The sequence below is a fragment of the Lissotriton helveticus genome, chromosome 5_1, assembly GCF_964261635.1.
Source record: "Lissotriton helveticus chromosome 5_1, aLisHel1.1, whole genome shotgun sequence".
Classification (NCBI taxonomy): Eukaryota; Metazoa; Chordata; class Amphibia; order Caudata; family Salamandridae; genus Lissotriton; species Lissotriton helveticus.
In genome coordinates, this window is record NC_136065.1 from 461,628,168 (window position 1) to 461,653,690 (window position 25,523).

The 25,523-nt window shown below is 50.5% G+C and overlaps 1 protein-coding gene across 1 annotated transcript in view; it reads right to left on the reverse strand.

Annotated features, from left to right (window-relative positions):
- The window catches only part of LOC144753216 (uncharacterized), a 405,054-nt gene extending 382,290 nt beyond the window's left edge, over nucleotides 1–22,764 (reverse strand). Inside the window, exon 1 of the mRNA XM_078640978.1 lies at nucleotides 22,303–22,764. Coding sequence (XP_078497104.1) covers nucleotides 22,303–22,491 — 189 coding nt within the window. The 5' untranslated portion in view covers nucleotides 22,492–22,764. The remainder of the gene's footprint in view (nucleotides 1–22,302) is intronic.
- Nucleotides 22,765–25,523: the final 2,759 nt, after the last annotated feature.

Genomic DNA, 25,523 nt, shown 5'->3' on the forward strand with positions numbered 1-25,523 from the left:
CCAGCAATGGTCTTGGTGCAGCTGGGTAGTCAGGGTAGATGGCTGTAACTGCCTGCCGCACTCTCACATACGGGAACCCCAACATCATGCCATGGTCTTGACCTCCCTGCACATTGTGCAGCAAGCAGAACTGTCCCTGTTTATACAGGTCCTCCAGCCGTGTGATCCCCACTGCCTCTAGCGCCCACCGAGCGGTATGCTTCTGTGCTGCAAGATATTTCCGGGTGCGCGGCTAGCGGCAGCGACGATGCATATAGGTAATCCAGCTAGGCCCGTTTAGCGAGGGCCTTCCAGGCCCATGCAGTGCATTGAACAGGATTGATTTCCGTCCTGGGGCCTCCACATCCACCTGACAATGACACCGCTACCAACGGTATAGGCAGCACAACATTTGCGTCGATTGCAGTATGTGGCTGTACCCGCTGCGGGAAGAACCAATAATGCGCAAACTGCGCCTGCGCGCATAAATAGTAGAGCCGCATGTCAGGGGCTTCGAAACCCACTTGATTAAATGGTTGTACTTGAACGCTCCAGCTACATCTGGTTAACCACCCCAGACAAAAGTCAGCGAAGCCAAATGAAGTGTATTAAACAACGAGGCGTTCAACTTAATAGGGATATTGACAAACAAGTAGAGGAGTTTGCGCAATATAGACATTTTTGTCACCGCTATCCGGTCAGCAAGAGAGAGAGGCAACCGGGCCCATCGCGCCGCTGGTCAGTGATCTGTGCAATGACTCGGCCATAGTTCATAGATATTACCTGATCGGGGTCTCTATGCAACAATATCCCTGAGTATTTCACTGGGTCCTGTGTCCATGTCAGCGGGAAGTCCAGCTCCACCTCGCGGGTGCCAGACGTTAGCGGGAACACCGTTGACTTTGCCCAATTAATCCCTAGGCCAGAGTATCTTTCAAATTTTACATATTCACCGAGCAATTCCGGGAGATAGATGGCAGGCTCGCAGACATAGAGCAGAATATCGTCGGCATACAGTGAGACCACAAGTGGTTTCTACCGGAATTGCAGTGCAGCGGATGCATGCCTCTGGCGCAATTTACAAGCCAAAGGCTCCAACGCTAGCGCGAAGAGCATCAGCGACAAGGGGCACCTCTGCGCGTACCTCTTCTAATGGAGAACGCGGAGGACACCCAGCCGTTGACACGTACCCGAGCCACGGGCTCAGTATACAGGATCCTGATCCACTGAAGAAAGAACTGGGGCAGGCCCATTCTCAAGAACACAGTAAACATATATTCCCACTGCAGGGAATCGAATGCTTTTGCTGCGTCAAGCAGCACTGCCACTGCCTGGAAGTCTGGTTCAAAGTAATGCATGGTTGCAAAGACCGTGCGCAGGTTGTGCGTGGTTGATCTGGTGGGCACAAAACCCAACTGGTCTGGGAGGACCAGTATAGGGACAAGTGACTGGAGCCTATTAGCAATCCTCTTTGCCAGAATTTCGGCGTTGATGTTAATAATCGAAAGAGGCCTATAGGAGTCGCACCGATTGGCAGCCTTGCCAGGCTTCAAAAGCGTCACCAGAAGGGCCTCCTTAAGTGAGGGAGGAAGGCGCCCGTCTCATATGCTTCCGCATAGACATCCAGGAGCCTAGGGGCCGGATCATCAGCATAGGCTTTGTAAACCTCGCTCGGGAGCCCATCTAGGCCTGAAACCTTACACGTGGGGAGTGACATTATAGCAAGCTTGACATCTTTGACATCAAAGGGCTGCATGAGATATTCCCTTTGTTCCAAAGACAGCCACCCAAGTGAAATATTGTCTAAATAGGAGTGTATGTCCGCCGCCTGCACTGTAGTCTTGTCTTCATAAAGTACGGTTTAAAAGTTCAGTACCACCTCACTAATCTGGGGTGTGGTGTAATGCCCCGCTCCCTCCACATCTAGCATCTCCGTGATATACTCCTGACACCTGGGCGCTGCTAATTTTTGAGCCAGCAAGTGACTGGACCTGCCCCCCTCACCATAATAGCGAGCCGTGCTCCATCGGGACCTATGCACCATCTCCTGATCTACTGTGTGATTATGCTCAGACACAAGATCCCGCATTGCGGAGAGCATCTCTGGGGAAGAGTTCCTCTTGTACTCCCGTTCCAGAGTAGATATCTCCAATGTCAATGTACGGATTCTATGCCGTAGGTCCCTCAAGACTCCGGCTTGCGCACCTATGCAGGCACCTCAAATTGTTAAATGCTTCCCACAGGACCCCAGAACTCTCTACAGCCTCATTTCCCCTGAAATAGTTGTGAATTGCCTCGCCTATGATGTTCCTAAAAACCGGGTCAGTTAAAGAAGCCTGTTGCAATTGCCACGTAAAAGGTGGTTGTTCACTTGTGGGGACCTGCAGCTCAAGGATAACTGGGGAGTGGTCTGAGACCGTTCTACCCAACTAGCTGACATTAACCACCCACGTGCATGCGACCTCAGAGACAAGCCAATAATCTAAGCGGGACCACATCCCATGTACCGAGGATATAAAGGTGCTTCCCGCGCCCCAGGATGTTGCAAGCGCCAGACGTCATGTATGTTCCCAGCATCTACTAATCCAAGTAAACCTCTGTGGCCTGTTTGTGTCCCTCTGTCCCACTTCCCAGTTGATACATAGTCACATCCACACAAGTATTAAAATCACCACCCCAGAGTATTTCTGCAGGGGGAAACAGAGAGATACGGCGCCATACATCCACAAAGATGGAAGGATCATCAATATTCAGTCTGTATACATTAACCAGAAAAACACTCACTCCACCTAGCTTACCCTGGACTAGTGCCACCCGACCCTGCTCCACCATTTCAGAGAGTGTTACAGTAAATGGGACCCCTTTCTTGACAAGGATCATCACCCCCCGTGAGTAGGCGGAATAAGAGGAAGCTATCTTGACCCCCGCCCAGCGTGCACCCACAATTTTCTCTGAGGCCTTGGTGAGGGGTGTCTCTTGTAAAAAGGCTATTTGGACATCCAACCAGTCCAGGTTTGCCATCACAGATCAAATTTTCTTGGGGGTGTTTAAACCATGCACTTTCCAAGTCAGGAACCTCACCTTACCACTCATTCAGGCTGTTCAACCATAAAGTGAAAGAATTGAGGGGCAGATTTACAAGCCCCATACGCCACATTTGCACCGCCGTTGTGACGCAGCGGCGGCGCAAAGCCAACGCCATGCTGTGGGGTATTTACAACGTGACGCATCTGGGAGATGCATCACGTTGTAAAGCCCTGCGCCACATGTGGCCGTTCCGGCACAGGAACGCCTCACAAAAGTGGCTGAGTGAAATCTACAAGATTTCACTCAGTCACTTTTACGGCCATGCTTCGTCAAAACCCTGCGCCTGCTTGAAGCAGGCATAAGGATTGACGCAGCATGTTAGGCATAGGGGCACCCCGATCCTTGCTGGAGCTGCGTCGCGCTTGCGACGCGACTCCAGCAATGCGCCGCTTTTCCGCCGGGGGATGCGACACGCATCTGCCCATCCATGCGCCACGGTACGCCGCATTGTAAATGAGGCACATCCTTGCTGATTAGCAGAGATGCGCCAGAAGTTGAAAATCTGCCCCAGAGTGTGCCAACATTAGCATAATGCATGATAGTAAAGTAAAGTAAAGTCCACATTTGTAAAGCGCACAATCACCCGTAAGGGTCTCTAGGCGCTGGGGGCCGTCGGGAAGACTAAGCGAGCTATTGCCCAGAGTCACATGGTGCTGGACTAACCTGCCGCCGGAGCCGGGGATCGAACCGTGGTCCCCAGATTCCAGCGTCAGTCGCCCTGGCCGCGGCGCCACACCTCTTCCTCACAGTCACAGTGTACAAGAATAGTGCCAAATGTCCCATCCACCTCCCTTCCCCACCAACTCCCACCCACTTCAGCGAACCCAACTTGCTAAAGCCATCCCTGTCTAAACCGTCCCCAACAATTACAAGAGGAAGAAATATGCATCTGGGGTTCATCCTTCTGGGGAGTGCCAGAGTGCTACTAGCCTCCAATCAGGTAGGAGGTGGCTGATCAGAGCAAGTAACTGTGCCAGAATAAAGACATACATTTGCACAAAGCATGAGCCACAAAGTAATCTCACATGTACGGGGCAGCTCCATACATGGGGCGAGCCAACAATTCTGTCCCTCACTAGGGCAAGAGGAAAAAACAGGATAAATATTATGCAGTTACTAGAGTCCCGCCCACATGAGGGTACCAGGCTCGAGGCCAATCGGATCCACACCTTCATCTCTTCTTCACCGCTCGGTACTCCCTTTTCGCCGCCTGCACAGCGACCGTGAAGTTAGGGAAGAATGCCAAGGAGTTGCCCTGATGTTCAATGGTGCCCTTGTCTCTAGCCATCCGCAAGATGGCATCTCAGTCCCTATAATTCAAAAGTCTCACAATTATAGGGCGGGGAGGAGCGCCCAGAGTGGGTCTTGCTGGAAGGGATCTGTGGGCCCTCTCAATGATAAACATGGTGGACAATTGCTCTGTACCAAAGATGCCATTCATCTCGACCGTGTCAGCGCAGCGGGCATCCAGGGCATCGCCCTCTCCTGGATCGCGTCCTTTCTTCAGGGCAGATCACAGGCTGTTCACCTCTCTGATTTCTCTGCACCCCCCCTCCCGGTCACTTGTGGGGTACCCCAAGGTTCTTCTCTTTCCCCTCTTCTCTTCAATCTCTATATCCGCCCCCTTATTTCCTCTCTTCTTGAGCTGGGGGTCTCGGTGTATAACTACGCAGATGACCTCCAGCTCGTCTTTGACCTATCTTCTCCTACTCACTCTCTTCCCAAGCTCAGCTCTACTCTTGTCCTCATCTCCCAATGGATGAGCTTCAATCATTTGAAGCTCAATCCTGACAAGACAGAGCTTGTTCTCACTGGTGGTCCCTCTAACCCCTGGTCCTCTGTTCACTGGCCCCTTTCCTTTGGTCCTCCCCCCTCCCCAGTTTCTTCTGTCCGGACCTTGGGCATCAAGATCAGCAATGATCTTTCCATGCATGCGCACATCAGCTCCGTTGTCTCCTCCTGTTTTTTTTCCCTCCGTCTCATTCGAAAAATTTCCCGTTTTTTTTCTGTTGATGCCCTCAAAGCCATCATTTCTGCCCTCATTACATCCCGCCTGGATTATGGAAATGGCCTGTACGTAGGCATTCCGGCCTACGAAACTCGCCGGCTCCAGGCCATCCAGAACCAGGCGGCCCGTCTTGTTTTTCGTCTCCCTAAGTTCTCCCACATCACTCCTGCCCTTAAATCCCTTCACTGGCTCCCCGTTCATTTCAGATCCCAATTTAAACTTGCCTGTTTGGCTTTTCGGGCTCATGCCCGCTCCGCTCCTCTTTTTATCAATTCTTTAATCTCTTCTCACGCCCCTTCCCGTTCTCTTCGTTCGTCTTCTCTCTCTCTTCTTCACGTTCCCCGCTTCCGCAAATCCCGCACCGGAGGTACCCGCTTCTCGGTGCGGGCTCCCCAGATCTGGAATACTCTCCCCCTCTCGATTCGTTCCATTCCTATCTTCTCACACTTTCGTAAAGCTCTTAAAACTTTCCTTTTTCTTCAGGCTTTCCCTGGCTAAATCCTCTGGACCCCTGGCAGATACGGTTGTGTTCCCCAGCGCCAGGAAGCCGCTTGGCCGCAGTGCGCTTTAGAAGTTTCTTTTTCATTTCATTTCATTTCATGTCCTTGATTAGGTTTTCGATGAAGGTCTCCATCATACCCACTTTGGTGGACTCGGGCAGCTCCGTGATTCTAATATCATTCTGCCGGGACCGGGCCTCTAAGTCCTCATTCTTGACTTGTATCAGCGCTAAGACCTTCTCCATGTTAAGTATTTTTCCAGAGACCTCACTTAGGCCATCCTCGGTGGCAGAGACCCGTTGTTCTACCTCTCCCAGTCTGGTATTCTGCTTCTCCAGCTGCGATGACATGTGGTCCAGGCGGTGGTTCACAGCCACAATGGTTCCCTCAATAGATTGAAGGCTGTGCTGCATTGGCAACAATGTGGATTCAAACGTGGATGGGGCCTCTCCCTGAGCGCCAGCCTCCGCGTCTGAGGCCGCTTTCTGATGTGCTTTGCTGGACTTTCGCACCTCAAATGTGAGGCGAGGTTGAGATTCATCTGTCTTCCCCATCTTTAATGGTGGGCCACGCAAGGCTACCCACGCAGCTGATATGGGGGAGTGACCACAGCGCTCATGTTCGAATGTGTAGGGCCCACAGCACTACTACACACAGGGTCCAAGGGCAAAATGGCAGGGAACTTGCACTGTAGTTTTAACGAGATCCTACTACAGAGGGTGGTGTCCATTGATAAGTTCAACAAGATGCTCCCTGAAAGACTTTCGTCAGTGTCAATATACGCAGCTGGTATAAAAGTTCTTTCCATTGTAGGAACTCATGTGTAAATTTGGGAAGTGGCTACTATGCCCACACTCCACCACGCCACAATCCTTGTAGGTGCAGGCACGCTAGGCCTCAAGGGCGGCTCCCCAGAGAGGCAGGGGCAGTGAGTGGAGCACACCACCCTGTTGTCGGGTAGAGGATTCAGTCCCAGGCACTACAGCTTGTGGGGAGGTTGCCCTTGCTCCCAGGTCTCTGCCCCTGCACTCGATTACTCTAATTGTGGCTCACAGGCCATGGCCCCTGCCCATGCCCGCACCCTCCGCCGCAGCTGCAGGTCTAGGCCAGGCCGTGCCCCCGCTCACTGCAATCAGGTCACAACGTGATGGCTTCTCCCCGGGGCTGCCGCCGGGTGGTCTCAGCACGCCGTCACACCGCCACCGTCTGCTACACGGGAGCTCAGATGGTCCGATCCACAATCACTCTGCGGCACCGCTCAGCTATTCACAGGGATCCGATGTAGGCACCGGCCGCAGCATTGATAGACTGTTGACTGTTTCATAAAATCTTTGAACTCTGTCACTGCCTCCTTCCTTTTAATTCCCCCTCCTATACAGCTCTGAGACTGCGTTTTGCAGCTGTTTATAACAACCCACAAATACATTATCAGGTCACACGTGAAAAAAGAGGATTGCTGATGGGTCCCTTAATTCAGCCTTTCAGTGAATGTATATAAGCACCTTAATTCAGACCATTAGTGTGACTCCTTAATCACACTCTGATTGCTTATCACACATCTTAATTCGCAATTTGTGTGAGGGGCTAACACACACAGATAGCAAAACATATTACAAAATGAGTATAATAGCTGTTAGCCATGCAAGGGTTAATTGACCTTTTTCCTGTGCAAAGAATACTTTCATATTCAGTGGCCACTTTTTTGCCATTTATGGATGCCAAGTGTGGTTTATCACTCTCCTTTAAGAGCTGTAAATATGCTTAGTCCCTAAGGCCATTTGTATCATCAACATTCCGTTTTGCGATTCCTAAATAGCAATTTTTAAGGAATCGCTATTTAGAAATCGCAAAATGGTATGTATGTAGGAAAACGCTTCTTTTTAGCGATTCCTTAAAATTCCTTAATTGTGATTAGCAAATTGCTAATCGCAATTAAGGAATAATTTCCCATTCATTTCTATGGGCCAGGAGGCCCATAGGAATGAAGGGGAAATTTGCGATTCGCAATTTGCTAATCGCAAATTGTGAATATTTTCAAGGGTGCAGGGGTGTCTCAAGAACACCCTGCTGCACCCCAGAAACTGACATGTGTGCGCATATGGCGCGCATACATGCCCTAAGGGCATGTATGAGCGTCACATGGCACCTTTTGATGTTTAAAAAAATTCTTTTTTAAAAGAATTCGCAACTTACCACCAACTAGAAGTTGGTGGTAATTTGCGATTCCTTAATGGCATTTTGGAATGTTTTTTTCCTTGATGCATTGCATTTAAGGAATCGCAACATTTGCAATTCCTTAAATGCAATCGCAAAATAAGGAATGGCAAATTTAGCGATTCCTTATTTTGCACCAAAAATGTTTCATACATACCATTTAGTGAAAATGGGCTCGCAAACGCCGGAATTCTGCGAATTTCGGCGTTTGCGAACCCATTTTGCTTTGATACATATGGCCCTAAGTCTCCTGAGTACTGAAAGTTGAGACGTCTTGTGAAGGACTTAGGGTTCCATCCTCCATGCTTGCCCAAAATAAATCAGATGTCCTCAACAAAGAAGATGTTTGTGTCCTCCCCAGTGGCACTTGTAACTAAAGCTCCATTCTGTGATTTTGAAATGAACTATGTGCAGACAAACATTAAAAGTCTCAGATTTCTTTTTTTACAGATGAGAACATTTTATAAATGAGACTAATAACCAGCAACAGACCTGAAAACTCCCATGGTGCCACAGCATGTCACTCAATATTGGCTCTTTTCACATGTTCTCCTGGTGAAGAGTCGATATCACATGACATAATAGGAGACATGAGCAGGACACCATTGTTCAAAATTAGTTTTCTACTCCTGGGTGGAGCGCTTTTCCAACATCCCCGGGACATCATTCGCAGGCCAGGAAGCTTTTTTTTTTTTTTTTGAGGAGATAAAGGTCATGTGAGGGTAGAGTGGTCCTCTGACAGTGCTTGGCACAAAGCTCCGTCCCCTATCTATGGCTGATGAGTGTAACAGGCTCAGTGCCCTGCTTCCACGCAACACCAGGCCCAATCCTAGCTCCCTCCTATCACATGGAGAGATTTTTATGTCGAGCCGAGGCAACACGCATGCGCTGTATTCCAGACATGCTGTATCTACTCTGTGTGCTTTACACATGCCCTTCATTTGATATTTGTTCTTATTTTCTGCCCCTCTGAAATCCTGCTTTTTAGTGGTTGCTTGGGTTTATTTGTCCCTCCCTTGTGCCTTTGATTCCCCCCCATGGTGACTGGCCCTTTTACATGTAATCGTGCCCTCCAGTATATTTATGTTCGTATCAGCAGTCTATTTTTGGGCGGGTTTCGCCTGGTGTTTTCAGAATGATTGTCATTTTCACGCAGATGGCAGCATTTTTTAAATAAACCACGTTCAGCGCATTTTGGAGATAGGAAATTTTGGTTAGAAATAATATTTATATTTGTATTTATTTTTAGATTTTGTTTAGCGTATCTGTATGATTTCACAAATGTAATTTGATTTGTACCTCCTTGCATGCCATATCAGCTGCACACATGGCTTTCCTTCTCACCCCAAACCCCTCACGCTTCGCTGTTGCTTTCTAAATAAAACGCGTCCAGGTGATATGAAGATTTGCCATCATTCAAAATATGCAGTAGCCAATATTTTATGAACAGTGCTCCCCTCAAACCCCTTGTGCGTCGCTTGTGTGTTTTGAAACGTTTTTTGATCAGCTAACAGCACTTGCTAAATTGAATTAGTTCAGCATGCTTTGTTCCTGTTTTAACTTTTTTTAATGTTGTTCATTTTCGCACAAATGATGGGATTGGCAAAATAAAACGTGTGTAGAGCTTGGTTAAAAATTATTTTCACATTTATCTTTTGATTCCTATTCGCGCACACGGAGGATTACACAAATGTATTGTGGTTTATAGTACCGTGCATGATACAGCTGCCGCCGATAAGGCTTCTCTTCTCCCTCCAAACACCTCCTGCTTCACTGTTGTTTCCTCGCACCGGCACACTAGGGGTCCGTTGAATTTTCCCCCCAGTTTTGTTTGTCACCGTGCACTAACCCCAAAGATTTTTTTTTTTATTTCTGTCTCGTCCTTACTGGACAGGAGGGACAAGTGTGAACATTATTGTACAGCCCGAAAAGAAGCACAGAAGGGCTCCTAGCTTGAACAGACACAATATTGTGGGGAACCATTACCTGTTTGTTTCAGAAACAATGTGTAGGTTAAAAACACTTCCTTTACCTCAAGCCCTACTAGCTTGCATTCCCTCAATACTTCAGGACAGATTATTTTCCCTTACTTCAAACACATGCAGTGCCAACGTGCCACACTGCGCTTCTTTCAGTAATCTCACATTTTACTCTAATTATTTTCATAGAGGCACACTAAATTAAACCCTCAGGCCGGGCCAGGCCCTCGGGATGTGAGCAGGAAACAATGTATTGTAGGTGACGGGTGGTACTCTGCACTTCTCACCCTGCCGTTTGTCTCTCCCAATACCGTGTACATCTTTTTCTGCCCTCCTTCTCTCCCTTTGTGTTTGTCTTTCCCACCACTGTGTATGTTTATTCTGTCCTCTTCTATCCCTCAGTGTTCATCTCTCCCACAACTGTGTATTTTTTTGCCCTCCTTTTCTCCCTTCATGTTAGTTTGTCTCTCCCACCACTATCTATGTATATTTGTTCTGCCATCCTTTGCTCCTGTGCTAAATACCGCTGCTCCCCCCAGACTGCCTGTTCTTGTCTTTGTTAAACTTCCCCTCTCTTACACAATCTTTTTGTCCCCCAGAGCTCATACTTCAAAAGGGTCTAATATACCGCTCAATTCCAAATTTCGTCCAAGTTGCCACAAATTGTAGAGTCGAAAGAACACATTTTGTTTTTCTGCCCCCTTTATAAAACAGCCCGTAAGAAATTGTTGATTGCCATAGGTAAACTCTTGGGAGTAAGGCACTATTGGGTAGCTGCAAGGTTATGGAAAAGTGAGAAAAATAGCTTTTGTGTTATCTCAAGTCAAGTCAAGTCATAGTTTATTGTATGATTAATTACAATCTTTACAAATTTCCAAAAATAAAAATATATCTTTACATTCTCAGTTAAAACCAGACAACATTGATGATATCCCACAGGTTACTTAGCTAAAGTGCGTGTGCTTAACCATTGGCATAAAATGTTATGAATTGCATTGTAAAGATGTTGACTGAGTACATCATTTTCCTTGTTAGAACCATGATAGTGCTTTTGACCTTGCTGTTATATAGTCACTCCCACTCTGGTGAATGGTAACATGAAAGACATTCTATCAGTGAGTCAACACAATTATAAACTAAATTATGTACTGCCTATTCGAAATTTTAAAGCCCTGAAAAATAGCAGGATCCTGGAAGAAAGTGCAATTATACAGTAAGAGTAAAATGTGTTTTAAAAACCAACTTCTGTGGTCATGCTAACTAAATAGTCTCTTAATATGTTTTACATTCAGTCCATTTATTACACAGGTGGGTCAGCTGGACCCATGCCAGGTGGGTCATACTTCTTTGTTTTCCTCCAGATCAGCTTGCCGTAAAAGTTTTCTTACCTCTGCCAGGTATTTTACTCCCCGGCAGGCCGAGATTATAGAGGAGCCATCCAACCTGCATGTGTAAATATTCAGTTAGTTAAAAATGGATTTTAAATACTGTCTCCTCAGGACCATGACTACTGGGCATACACATAGTAGATGAGTTAAAGATTCCTTGTAAAAGCCACATAGTCAACACTGCGCTGTTTGTTGGATGTTTTTCCAGGATGGCTATAGGTCTTTTGAATCGTGCAGACCCATCCGATAGTCTGTATAGCTCTTTTTTAACTGCAGGCTAAGATGAGATGTTAAATATGCTTGCGGCTTTAAAGATGATGACAGTCCACCCTTGCCGACGTTTGGAAATTGATTTTTTATCTTCCAGAAAAGATTTCTTTTTTGCTGCATCATTGACCGCTTTACTGATGATTGCTTTATCTGCCCTATTATCCCATGCTGTTTGTATTTCCAGATAGGCCAGTGATGTTCTCAAATAACTTCCCCATGAGCTCGATGTTTCTTGGTCCATCTGGTACTTAATTTCTTCCCAGCATAAGCTGTTCATTGTGTCTGGATCTGAGGAGCGGAATTTCTGGCAAAGCTTAACAAAGCCGCTCATGCCCTGGAATTTCTGATTCTGGAGGCCGAATTCCAGCCGGACCTGAGCTGGGGAGGCAGACTTTGGCAGATTGAAAACGGCCTTATAAACCTTCGTCTGAAGATAGTTTAATAAATCAGCCTCCTTGCCGTACCAAGTTACTAAGCCATATGGCAGAGTGGGCAGAATTTGCGCAGCCATCACTTTTAATAGGTGGTCATGATTCGGGCAATCTAATTTTTTTGTTAGTAATCTGTATGCAGAGATTAGCGATTGCGCTTTGGCTTTTATAGCCAATTTGTGTTCCTTGTGTGTTATGCCCTGCCCTATTGTTATGCCACGATATTTGTAGGACCCTTGCTCTTCCACAGTTACCCCTTTCACCGACCATTTAAACTTAAGTTTTTTAGTGTCCACTAGGCGAACGCCTTTGGTTTTCTCTTTATTTAGTTCCAAGTTTTCCTGGTCCAAATAGGATATTAGGGGGCATATTTATCAAGCCCTTTTCCCGTTCGCAAACGGGCCGATTCTTAGAATCGGCTCGTTTGCGAACGGGAAAAGGCCTTTTGGGGTGTATCATCCCAAAAGGGCATTTCAAATTTTGCAATTCCCTATTTTGCGAAAGCATTTAAGGAATCGCAAATTGCGATTCTTTAAATGCAATGTAACAAGCACCCAAGTTTCCTCTCCAATTCCTGCTTCTTGTTGTAGTCTTGCGCCTTTAGTCAAATTATTTATAATGCCCCAAAAGTCGCTGCTATTTGGCAGTTTACTTGCCCCCAGTAATTTTGTCCAGATGGTTTACTTATACGCTGGAAACATCCATAACAACGCGGGCATTACCCCGCACTGCTATTACAACGCAAGTCGTTACAACGACTTGCGCTGGAGGGCGCTGTAGGATAGGGAATAGTTTAATTTTCTATCCAACACCTTCCCTACTGTCAACGTGGGCAGGAGTTGGAATAGAAAATTAAACTATTCCACTATCCAGCGCCACCCAACGCAAGTCGTTGTAACGACTTGCGTTGTAAAAACTGCGTTGTAATGGAATGTGGGGTAAAAGCCCACGTTGTAATGCCGTACAACCCATATACGCTGTGTTTTGCATTCCTCAACATCTTCCTGTAATTGTTCCTTATTTTATTCAGTTTACTTTTATTGTTTTTTCTGCCCATTTTTGCCGCCCGTGTTTGTAATCGCACCTCTCTTGCGATCCTTCTCTTTTGGTCTTGTAGTTCAATATTAAACCATGGTTCCCTCCTGGTGTCTGGTCTTTTTTGGCTACCTGGAATGGCTGGAAATTTTCGGATAGGGACCAGGGCCAGCTGTGGTATCTCGTTATCTTCACTGTGCTTCAAATCAAGGAAAGAAGGCCTTAAGTAATTACAAACTTTGAACATCGAATTTTGAGAAAGGCCTTATTAATAGTACTTGGTTGTTCTTCCATTGTTATAGGGTTTTTATTGCATATATATCATTGGATTATTAATAAATTTTAAATGCATAAATGATTTTATAGATTGCTAATTGCACATGAGGCATAATCTAATACAACACAAAGCTGTATATAGTACTGACATGAATTGTCATCAGAATAATTATCCTCCAATTTTATGTACATTTAACTTGTGTAAATAGGAAGAATGTCTAAAATATTGATTATATCTAATTTTTATTGCAAACTTTTATGGCTTGCTAGCTGAAATAAAGTTATATATATTATAAGCGGTCCCCAGCTGCATCAGTGCCAATAGCAACAAACTAGGGACTGGTGCAACACCCTCCCAGACAGTCAAACGGGTGAGCTACACAGTAGGTTCAGCCCACTGATTTTAACAGTAAGAAAAGATAATGTATTGAGCTGCAGCAGTGGGGTGAGGGGTTGATAGCATATCTGCCCGCCTCCATGCCAGTGTGAGTGGATGCAACTGCAGTGCCTATATCCTTCCATCCCGTGGGGTGCCAGTCTGGATGTTTGGTTGTCTTGTGTGGGTTCCAGAAACCGAACGTCACTGTAAAGTAGCTGAATACCGGTGCAGTACCAAATATGCATACGCTGTGCTTAAACCATCATTTTGGGGAATGGCTAGGCACTGTTCTGCAGGGCCTTCTCTGGACGTCTCCGCACCTCCAGGTCTGTGCTCTAGTGACAAATCATTAGAGATGGGCGAGCCAACAAATTAATAGAGATAAAGCCGAGCCAAACTTCTGGCTCAGCTCTTAGAGCCTTTATAAATCATACAGCAAACATCACGTAAAATATGACAGACTCTTCAAAATTCAAAAAAGAGTATTTCTTTAACATGTGGAAGCATTGAAATGAATATGTTTTATTATGCTGTCTGCCACCGCACACTAGTACAGCGCCTTGGCAACATCGGAATCCAGGACAAGGCACTAGAATGGATCATCTCCTTCCTCGACGGAAGAACACAGAGAGTCCGCCTACCACCGTACAAGTCAGAGGCCACCGAAGTCATCTGCGGCGTCCCTCAAGGATCCTCACTGAGCCCCACCCTCTTCAACGTCTACATGAGCCCCCTCGCGGCCATCGCACGCCAACACAACCTCAACATAATCTCCTACGCCGACGACACCCAGCTGATCCTCTCCCTGACCAACGACCCCGCCACCGCCAGAGCCAACCTGCACGAAGGGATGAGAAAGGTAGCCGAATGGATGACGACCAGCCGCCTGAAACTGAACTCGGACAAGACGGAGGTCCTCATCCTGGGCGCCTCGCCCTCCGCCTGGGACGACTCCTGGTGGCCCTCCGCCCTGGGCACCGCACCCAAACCAACGGACCACGCACGTAACCTGGGCTTCATCCTGGACTCCTCCCTCTCCATGACCAGACAAGTAAACGCCGTCTCCTCGTCTTGCTTCAACATCCTGCGCATGCTACGCAAGATCTTCCGGTGGATCCCCACCGACACGAGGAAGACGGTCACCCAGGCCCTCGTCACCAGCCGACTGGACTACGGCAACGCCCTCTACGCCGGTACCACCGCCAAGCTCCAGAAGAGACTCCAGCGGATTCAGAACGCCTCGGCCAGGCTCATCCTCGACATCCCCCGACGCAACCACATCTCCGGACACCTGAGAGATCTGCATTGGCTCCCGGTCAACAAGAGAATCACCTTCCGTCTCCTCACCCACGCACACAAAGCCCTACACGACCAAGGCCCGAGCTACCTCAACAACCGGATCAACTTCTACACTCCCAAGCGCCTCCTCAGATCAACCAGCCACGCCCTCGCCGCCGTCCCCCGCATCCGAAGAGCGACAACAGGAGGAAGGTCCTTCTCCTACCTGGCCGCCAAGACCTGGAACTCACTCCCGACCGACCTACGCCTGACTCAAGACCACCTCTCCTTCAGGAAGAAGCTCAAGACCTGGCTGTTCGAGCAGTAACGGCACCCCCCCCCCAACCCAGCGCCTTGAGACCCTACGGGTGAGTAGTGCGCTCTACAAATGACCTGATTGATTGATTGATTGATTATGCCACTGCACTGAGAAGTACTTAGTAAAAGCGCGCATTTTAAAATATAGACCATTAGTGAACTAAGAGACAGTTGCCATGTTAATCGTCGACGTGGCCGAGAGTACTACAGAGCAACATTATAGTCTATTAAATAAACACAATACGTTTTTGTAAAACTAATATTCTGAACTCGCGTATTTGAAAGTGCTTTCTTACAGAATAATGACAAGCATTTGCAATGCAACAGGTCTCGCATTTGCGAGAGTTAAAGCTATTGGCAATGTAAATGACAATGCCTTTTATTTATCTGTTTTGCTAATTAACACATAAATAAAAGGCACTGTCATTTACATTGCCAATAGCTTTAACTCTCGCAAATGCGAGACCTATTGCATTGCAAATGTCCTATTACTTACCGGTAATCTTCATTACTCCTGGTCCCGTTGACCTCGTCCCATTCCTTAAAATATGGAGATAACCATCTCCACGACAGAAAAAAAGAAAAGGAGCATGCTGGGATACCCTACCTGCTCCCTCCCACTGGGAGTACATAAGCGGTACCATCCCAGCATGCAGCCTGAAAACACCAAGCCAACAACAGGAAGGCCGGCCGCAAGGGAGGGAGGGAGGGAAGTAAGGAATGGGACGAGGTCAACGGGACCAGGAGTAATGAAGATTACCGGTAAGTAATAGGACATTACCCCCAGGTCCCTCCTGACCTCGTCCTATTCCTTAAAATATGGAGAATACCAAAGCAGAGAACCCGGCCTTCCGGAACCCCACCAACAACAAGGGCACCAGACCAAAAAACAGAACCCCAGAGGCCCGAACCAAGACCCCAAAGGCCAGAAGGGGACCGCCACGCAGAAGGGAGGCACAGAAGCAGAGTCAAGCCCCCAAGGGAGTAAGCAGAGGGTAAAAAAAAAACCAAGGCCCCCCCACGACCAAAGGAAGCCCAGGAGAAGCGCACACGCCCCAACAGAGCACGGAGCCAGGAAAGGGCAAACAACCCGCCAGAAACCCCCAAGGGCAAAAGGCCAACCCAGCCCAAAGGACAAGGGCAGAAAGAACAGCCCGCACAGGGCGGACGAGCCGAAGGAACAGGAAGGAACAAAGCAGACGGACGACCCCAACACAGCAGGGGAAGCCCCCAGCAGAACCGAAAAGAGGGCAGCAACAGGGAACCACAGAGGAACCAGGCCACAGGGCAGAACCAAACAAAGGCCAACCCCGCAGAGACCCCAAAGAAGCAGCACCAAAAAAGCCAACCAACCGGGAGAAGAACCCGGCGCCCCAGAAAACGACCAAGAACGGGGCAAAAACGAGGGCGAAGCCAAGAAAGACAACAAAGGCCCACACGGAACCAGGGAAACCAAAACCCCAGACCCGAAAAAAAGAGGAACCAACCCCCAGGAGGAAAAAAGGGAGCCATCACGGAACCACCGAAGGCGAAACCCCAAAGGCAGAAGGCCAACAACAAGGCCCACAGCCCAACCCCACGAAACCAGCCGCAGAAGAGGCAGGCCAGCCAGCCGGGAGGCACACAACACCGCACCACCAGGACCCCGAAGGAGAGGAAAAACGGAACCCCCAACCAGGAAGGGGCACAGGAAAGGCACAACAGCCAACCACAGCCAGACCTCCCCGAGAAAGGAGAACCAGAGGGAGGAAGCCCAGAGCCCACACAACGGACCCAGCACCACAGCCAACCGAAGGGAGCGGACCCAGAAAGGACCGAAGACCAATCCAAGACCGCGACAAAGCCCAAGAGAAGGAGCAGCCAGTAAAGGACCCCAGCAGGGACCAAAAAAAGGACCCGAAGCAAAGAAGGGCCCCACAGCACAAAGCCCAACACAAGCAAGCCAAGAGGCGCCCTAGCGATCCAAACGCACAGCGAATGGGAAGCCAAAACAGGGACCGGAAAGGCAAAACCAACAGAGGCAGAGCCACGGCCCCCAGAGCACACGGGAAAAAATCCCGGCACCCAAAGCAAAGGAGAGGAGCTCGAAGAAGCCCAAGGCGCACCACTCAACAAGGGAGCGGGAAGGAACACCCCAGCGCCAACGAGAGAGCAAAGGGCACAGGCCGAAAAACAGCCCGCGCGGGAGCACAGGGCCAACGCCAGGCCTCCAAAGCCCCAGACCCAAAGCAAAGCCAACCGCAACCCAAGGCAGAGCGAGAGAGGCAGGAAGCAGAAACCCAGCCACACACCAGGGGAGGCAGACACCCAAACCCCACAAGGAGGGAAAAGGCACGGCCAACAGGGCAGGGAACAAGAGCCGAACAACCAAAGAACAAGAGGTCACCAAAAGCAAAAGCCAAGGAAGACCAAGAAATCCCAGCCACCACTGGAGGGAAAGAGGGCGGCAGGCGAGAAGAAACCCGAGCCAACACCACCAAAAAGGCCAAGGCTCACCAGCAAGGAGGAAGGGCACAACAAACCCACCCCCCCCGGAAACCAGGGGGAGACACCACCAGAAGGCAGACACTCCAAGCACAGAACAAGCAAAAGCACCCGACGGGAGCAAGAAGCGCCCACCAGCAAAAACCGCAGGCAGGCAGGCCGGCACCCAGACAGGCATCCACCCCTCCCAAACCAACAGAAGGGCAGGAACCAAGGGGCGAAAGGAAGGAGTAGAGAGGCCACACACCCGGGGAGACCGACACCGAAAACCCACTAGCACGGAAAGGGCACAGCTCCAGAGAAACAAGAGGGGAGAAGGAAACCACAACAGGAAACCAAACCCCACCAGGCAGAAGGCAAGAAGGAGGAGCACAACCAGCCCGGCCCGGAGCCAACAGCCCAACAAGGACAAGGCGCCACCAGGACAGAGGAAGGGCCCAACAGCACCCCCAACAAGAAAACAAAGGGAGGACACAGGAATCCGCCGAAAACCAGAAGCCCCGAGCACGGCCCAAGCAAAGCACCCGAGAGGAAGCAAGAAGCGACCAGCAGCGGACACCGCAGGAACCCGACAGGCACGCACCAGGACCGAACCCACAGGAACGCCAGGAACCAAAGGGCAGAAGGCCGCAGAAAGCGAGCCACGGCCCAGCAAGAAGACACCCCACCAGGGACGGCCAGGCAGCAGGAGGACCAGAAGCCACAGCCACAGGTCAACACAGCCGCAGATCACAGCACAAGCGGCAAAACGACCCACCCCAAGTGGCAAGCACCAGAGGGAGAGGCCGGACGGAAACAGAAAAGAAAGCCAGCAAGAACCCTGGAACCAGAAAGCACAGGGAGCCGCAGCTGCCGGAGACGGACAGAACAGGCGCCCGGCAAGGCCCAACCGGAACCCCCAAACAGGACACAGGCCAGGGGAACAGGAAGAAAAAGCCTAAACCAAGGCACAAGGGCAAGCCAACCAAAGAGGCACGCCCAAGGCACACAGGGGAACACAGATGCGTCCCCAGAACACAAAAAAGAAACACAGGGAACCGGGGCGTAGGCAGGAATGAGAGGGAACGAACACCCACCCAAGTGCACAAGCGCACCCACCAGGGGCGCAACCAGGGCAGAGCAGGGGGGCCCGAGCAACAGGGGCCCCCCCCGCAGCAAAAAAGCCGGGCAGGATAACGCCTGAGAGAGCAAAAGGAGGGGGCCAACACACACGAAGCAGGAGGCCCCAACCACAGGAGAAACACCCCAGAACCCCACCAAAGACGAAACCCAAGAGGAGGAGAAAAGGACTCCAAGGAGGCAGGAAAAACGCACCACCAGCCCACCGCCCCGAGTAACAGAACACAAGCAGCTGAGGAGGCATGGGGGAAGGCAAACCAAGGCAGCAACAGAAGAGCCAAGGCAGCACAGGAGACCAAGCGACATGTGACACGAGCGGAGGAAACAGTGCAGGAAAACAGCACACACCCCACTCAACCGGCAGGGAGACGCCCAGAGGACGACACCCACCAGCAACAGTCACGAACAGCAGCATGTAAAAGACGGAAATACATCCAGCAAGGCCAACCCGCCCAGACACATCCCAACCGCCACACAGCGCACAAGGACAGTGAACAGGAAAGAAACAGGGATCCCCGATATCCGGCACTTACCAGGGAGGCAGGAAGAGGGCCACAACAGCACCCCCCCCTCACCCCCAACAGACAGGCCAGGCGCCTACCAAAACACCAGCGCCGGGCAGAGAAGTCCGCCCCGCCGAGGCCCAGGCAATATCCACACCGGCCACCGGCAGGGAGCCCAGGATACTAGAGTCGTCCAGAATCACAGGAGGGTTGAGGCGTCGTTACCGAGACTCGAACCCAGATCCCCAGGGCCGAGGTCGAGCGCCTTAGCCGTCAGGCCAACCCCTCACCTCTGGAGGAACCTGCAAAAGAAAAACAGCATGAAAGGCGGACAACAAAAAGAAAGAAACAGGGACCGCTACGCGGTACTCACTCGAAGGGCAGGAGGAGCGCCCCAACAGCTCACCGCCCCCCAAGAAACTGCCCAGGCGCCTTCCAGGACAGCAGCGCAAGGTAGAGCAGACCACACCACCGCGACATCAGGGGAAGACACCTGGGGAAGACATGCGGCAGCCAGGCAAACACACCCATAGCAAGCGGGACACAGTGGCCTACATAGAGGAGGACACAGAAGGCCAAACGGAAAGCACTGGCCCAACAAGGCGCAGAGCGAGGCCCAATCACACGGCGCCATGGAATGAGGCCGGCAACGAGAACCCCACATGCAGACAGGCACACCAGGGAACCGAACCCAAGCTGCCCGTAACAAACGAGGAAGTGCCAGAACCGGACCCACAGCCTCGAGCAAGGCACAGCCCACAACGGACAGAAAGGCAAGAAAACCTGCATGTGGTCGAACATCCGCACTGCACACATAACAAAGCAGACAACCTCAGCTAATGCCCAATGCGTCTTTAAGGGCGAGCGAGGGCAGCGGAGAAGCTGAAGAAAGGCACAGAGCAAACACCGCAAAACGGGACTCACCCGCAGAGGGGGCCGCAGCATCACGAAACCAGGCCCCCACATGCCCAGCCGGCACCAGAATCCATCCAGCGCCTCGCCTGCAATCCACAGGAGCAGCGCGTCTCCCACCGCTCGGGGAGACGCGCCCAGGCGACCCGGAAGAACAGCGGGATGACGGCGCACCAGCTGCAAAGGGCCGTCAATCCGGAAAGCAGCCAGGAAGAAGCCACGCGACCTAGCAAGCCAGGCAGGCCGGGAGGCAGACACACCAGGAAGCAGCACCCCTGCCCGCGAAGCCAGGCAGCCGGGCAGGGGAAGCAGAGAAGGACCAGCACGCCACCCCAGCCCAGCAGGAGCGGGCGCAGGCAGTAAGTAGAACACATCACAGCACACTTGAACATCCATTCTGTTGGAGACAGAAAAAAAGAACAGGCTGCATGCTGGGATGGTACCGCTTATGTACTCCCAGTGGGAGGGAGCAGGTAGGGTATCCCAGCATGCTCCTTTTCTTTTTTTCTGTCGTGGAGATGGTTATCTCCATATTTTAAGGAATGGGACGAGGTCAGGAGGGACCTGGGGGTAATGCTTGTTTCTCCTCCTAGTGTGAAAACTCTATGCAAATGGACCCTAACCAAGCCAAACACACCCCACCGTGTTTCATGCTACGTTTAAGTGAGCTTCATAATTTCATGCTGGAAAATCCATGCAGATTGTATTCTCAGCAAATTTATATTTTGCAGAGCTTTTGTGTGACAAATGGCACAGCAGAGTAGAGCATCGTTTTTTAACAAAGTATGTTTCCCAAGTTGTTTTTTAGTTTAAACTAAAGTAAATGATGCATAGATTTCTGCAGAAGTCACATTTCCCACTTCGATGTCACAAAGTGAAAAACAATACAAACAACGTGAAGTTTCAAGGTCTTCCCTACACTTTCACAAAGGTCACAAAAGATTTCGCGGCTTGGCACACTGCCAACGCTCTGAACCCCGTCAAGTGTTCACTTTGCGAGTGTTACAGGAGGCAAACATGTTACAGGCCTGCTAGTATTGTCCACCTAGTTGAACACATATAATGCAAACTCCTAATCAATCTGAATCCACTTTACAACGTTTGCTATACTTCAATTTTAATTTACCGTGTGCTGTAAACGCCGCACCTTTTCTCTGCCCCTTTCTAATCAGGGCCTTAGACTTAGACACTGCCAACTTTCTACAGTTGATGGTTTCCTACAACGACTTTGAAAATTTCTCTTTGAAAGTGACAACTCTGCTCCTAAGGAGAAGTTGACGGGTTAATGCATTTCAATCACTGCCCAGCATGGCATCAATTCAAGAAAATATAACGAGAACGACGTTAAAACCAGGGCTTGTAAGCCGTCCTAAATGTTCAAAACTATAATGCTGATCATTTCACAGTCTTTATACAAGCTGTCAAAATGAAAGGTTCTGATACCTACGGGTTAAAATGATTTGTTCAGAACCATGAAAGCCGCGAAAATATATTTAGTAGGCCTCCAGACCGCATAGTTAGCAAACATGCCAATATCAACTCTACAACAAATGTACTGAAAGTAGGAGTTAACGTCGTTCCACTCAGTGCTCTTCGCTTTATCGACTTGATAAGTATAAAATGCTACATCGGCTCTGCTGGTACTTGCTCTGTGACCTACACACTGCACACAGATATCTGCAGCAGACGGTGCATTAACCTGCTAAGCTAAGCACTTCAAGTTCTGTCTAGCGGGAACAGATGCACTGGGTTATTGTATAAAGCATTATAAAGTGATAACGGTAGCAGTTAGTCTTAGTTAGCCTTAGTCGTATTGTTCGTTTCTAAATAATATTTTTATCACTGTTTAAAACTTTGGTTGGCAAATTTCCCATGCTCTGTCCAGAAACAGCCCTCTTCCCCCAGTCAATGCCAGCCTGATAACGGAGGGGATGTTGAACACTTTGCTGAGAAATAACAGCATGTTGGATATTAATAATATAAAAATAAATTCTGGGTTTGCAGACATATGGCGCTCTTTAAATGGCACCTTCGTTTAGGTATGAAAGCCACGTCTAAATATAGCAGAGGTGGCCGCTTTGTAACCCCAACCTGTGAAGAGAGTAGCGCATAAATAAACAGGGTGAGTTGCCCCGCGCTTACCAGCAGCACTGCCAGGGTCCAGTGGCGCGAGAGACCGGGGGCTGCCAGCTGCAGGCGCTGGGGCAGCCAGTCCATGGCTGCTCTCCGTGCCCGGGGGCCCTGCACGCATCCTCCAGCCCGTCCAGTCCGCTCTGCCCCGCACAGGCCAGGCAGAGGGCGCTCACTAAGCGCCGCACCCCTCCCCTCCATGCGCGGATGAAGCCTCGGGCTCGCCTAGCGCCCCACCCGACGCCAGGTGGGAGGGAGGCGGGCAGAGGTGTGGGCGGCGCCTTGGGCGACGGACGGCAGCTGGTGGCAGGAGGCAGGGTGGCAGTCCCAAGGGCACCGCGCCGGCGGCGGGCACTCCTTCCAAGCTGAAGTTCTGCCTCTCATGAAGAGAGAGTGTGCGGCTTCACTTCTTTTACCTCAACCCAGTGCATATTTAAACCCGGTGATTATAACGTACAACGGTGAAAGCAACGGATCAAACGGACTAGGAAATAGGCCAGAACCTTGCCAAGATTCTAAATGACGGAAGCACGTTCCACGACGTCATATTCTGCCCAGGGCCATGGATCCAGCCTCACGGAAAGTGCAACTAGGTCTGTCTGTGGGGACCTCAGACCTAAATATCGACGGTAGTTTTATTTTTACATATGATGATGCATCATTCAACTTAACAATTAAAAAGGATAAAGACAGTGTGCTCCCCACCTGAGCTGGAAAAACATCCCCAAAAATGGCGACGCCTCTGTTTCCATTTGAAGCACAGAATTACATCTGCAGATGGGTAAAATAACACGAAACAAACCTGAAATAAGCAAGCATGTAAACACTTGACAACAAGTGTAGTCAGGAAACCGAAACCTTCCGTGGGGCGGGACTTCCGTGTTCGGAAGCCCGCGCACGCGCCCACGGAGTGCCTGAGAGCGGGGCTCCCATGCCCGAGGAAGAGCCCCGCGGAGGCTGCAGAAGTCCAGAATGGCGGTAAGTGGGGCTTAGTTGTAGGGGGAGGGGGTGCGCTTGTGTGTGTGTGTGTATGTGTGCGGCGACGGCGGGGGGCTCTGTATGTGTGCGTGCGTGTGTGTGTGTAGGTGCGCTGGTGTGTGTGTGTGTGTGCGGCGGGGGGAGTCTCTGTATGTGTGTGTGCGTCCGTGTGTGTGTAGGTGCGCTGGTGTGTGTGTGTGCGCGGCGGCGGGGGGGGGGTCTCTGTATGTGTGTGTACCTGTCTGTTTGAACAGCCTGCCGGAATCGGAGCGCGTGTTCACGCGCGCGACCTGATACGATTCCGGCAGGCTACGTGCGCGTGCCAGTCTCTTGTCCAAGTCTTTTTAGTCCTTGAAAGCTGACACAATCGCAATAGGCTCGCTTTGCGTGCAATCGCAGCGAGACCTAAAGAAAAAGGAGTTTTGGTGGAATACAATTATTGCCTAAGATCACACAAAACATAAGTGGGAAGCCACAAATTTAGCCAGGTTTCTGGTTTCACTTTGTACAAATCAGCCACTAAATAGGTGTCTATTTGTCTTTCCTTTTTAGGTCTCGGACTGCGAACAGGATCGCAAAGCGATCTGTCGTTCCGAGACTCTATTGCAATCATCTCTGCTTTCAAGGAGTCAAGGGAGACAGGAGACAAGTGAGGTGCACGCGCAACCTTGGAACTGGGATCAGGTCGCGCGCGCTTCCTGTCTCCCATGGCTCCTTGGAAGCAGACTCACATGCACGCACACACACACACATACAGACCCCCCCTCGCCGCGCATACACACACTCACACATACAGAAGCCGCCGCGCATACACACACGCACGCACACACAGAGACCCCCCCCTTCCTACCTCGTTTTGGCGTGTCTTCGCGCTCTATTGTGACGTTCGTCAAATGAGGGTGAGCACTGGGCAGACTGTCTTGCACAAGGACGGGCAGGTGCACAGTCGTCTACAAGCCCCCAACAAGTCACCAAGCGCCTAAGGAGGGGCACCCTCTCTCAACAGAACACACCAGGCTTGCCCCAGTCGCGTGCCGTCTCTGCCTCTCACGCGGCCGTACGTTCGCGCTCTCCTCGCCCTGCCACTGGAGCTTCTCGCCAGGATTGCGTGCCACTGCTCGCGCGCAGCCGCCGTCCACGGCTGCGCGCGCGACCCCGCAGCTGAGGCAGCAGGCCTAAGGTCGCCGGTACGTGGGGAGAAGCGGGTTGCTTTGCTAACACCCAAGCGTGCAGGCTTGCATGGATAAGATGCGGCCTCTCCACATGTTATGATACTTTGGTGGGTTAGGAATAGAGCTGGAGTTTAAGTCCACCGGGCCCGTCGCCCTGACAGCCCGGGACCGGGTAGGAGTTCAAGACTTCGTCCTGCTGGAGAACTTCACCAGCGAAGCAGCGTTCATTGAAAACCTCCGGAAGCGATTCAAGGAGCACCTCATCTATGTAAGTAGCACTGCTGTGTCCCTGCACGCACGCGGCACAAGTTCGTTATGACATCATGTGTATTGCAGTTGAGTCTGTGCTCGCGCTGTCTATTTCCCCGCACAATTGGGCGACATTTTTCCCAATTGTGCAGGAAAAACCCATACCTGGCGGGGGCTACTTTTTGGGCGGTATTTAGAGTAGTGTGCCCAATTTACTGGCTGTGGGCGGCGCCGACCATGATGAGTCTGTGGCGTGAAGGTCCAGTGGCAAAAGAGCCCGCTGCGTGAGCTAGCACATCAATTGCTCATTGGAGGAGGACCAATGAGGGCCTGCCTGTGAGCACACGATGATCCCGCCCATATAGTCTAAGCAAAATATGCATGGATTCATCACGAGCGACACATGATTGTGTAACATTGTAAGTGTAAGTGCAAGCGCACCTTGCACATGCGCACAGCGCTTGCATCACAGCTCACCACCTAGCTTGTTAATATAATGTGTGCGGGCTGATGGGGGTGTCCCCAGGGACGTCAATCTTGTAGCGCGCTGAAGCGCTACAATGACTGCCCTGGGCATAATTTTTTTGCCAAGCCCCCGCACGGTTTCATATATGCTGGGGGTGGGGGAGGTGACGTGATGTGACACGCTCTTTTCGGCTGGCCAGTGGTCGGATTAGTGCTGCCTGTGTCTCTCGACAACTGTTGGTGGTCCTCATCTCGTCGATCTCCTCATCTCTGCTGCCCTCGTCGACACTCCAGTCACTGCTGGCGCACTGGCTGCCCAGTGCATCATGGTCACGTAGGCCTCCACCAAGGAGGGCAAGTCACTGCCGC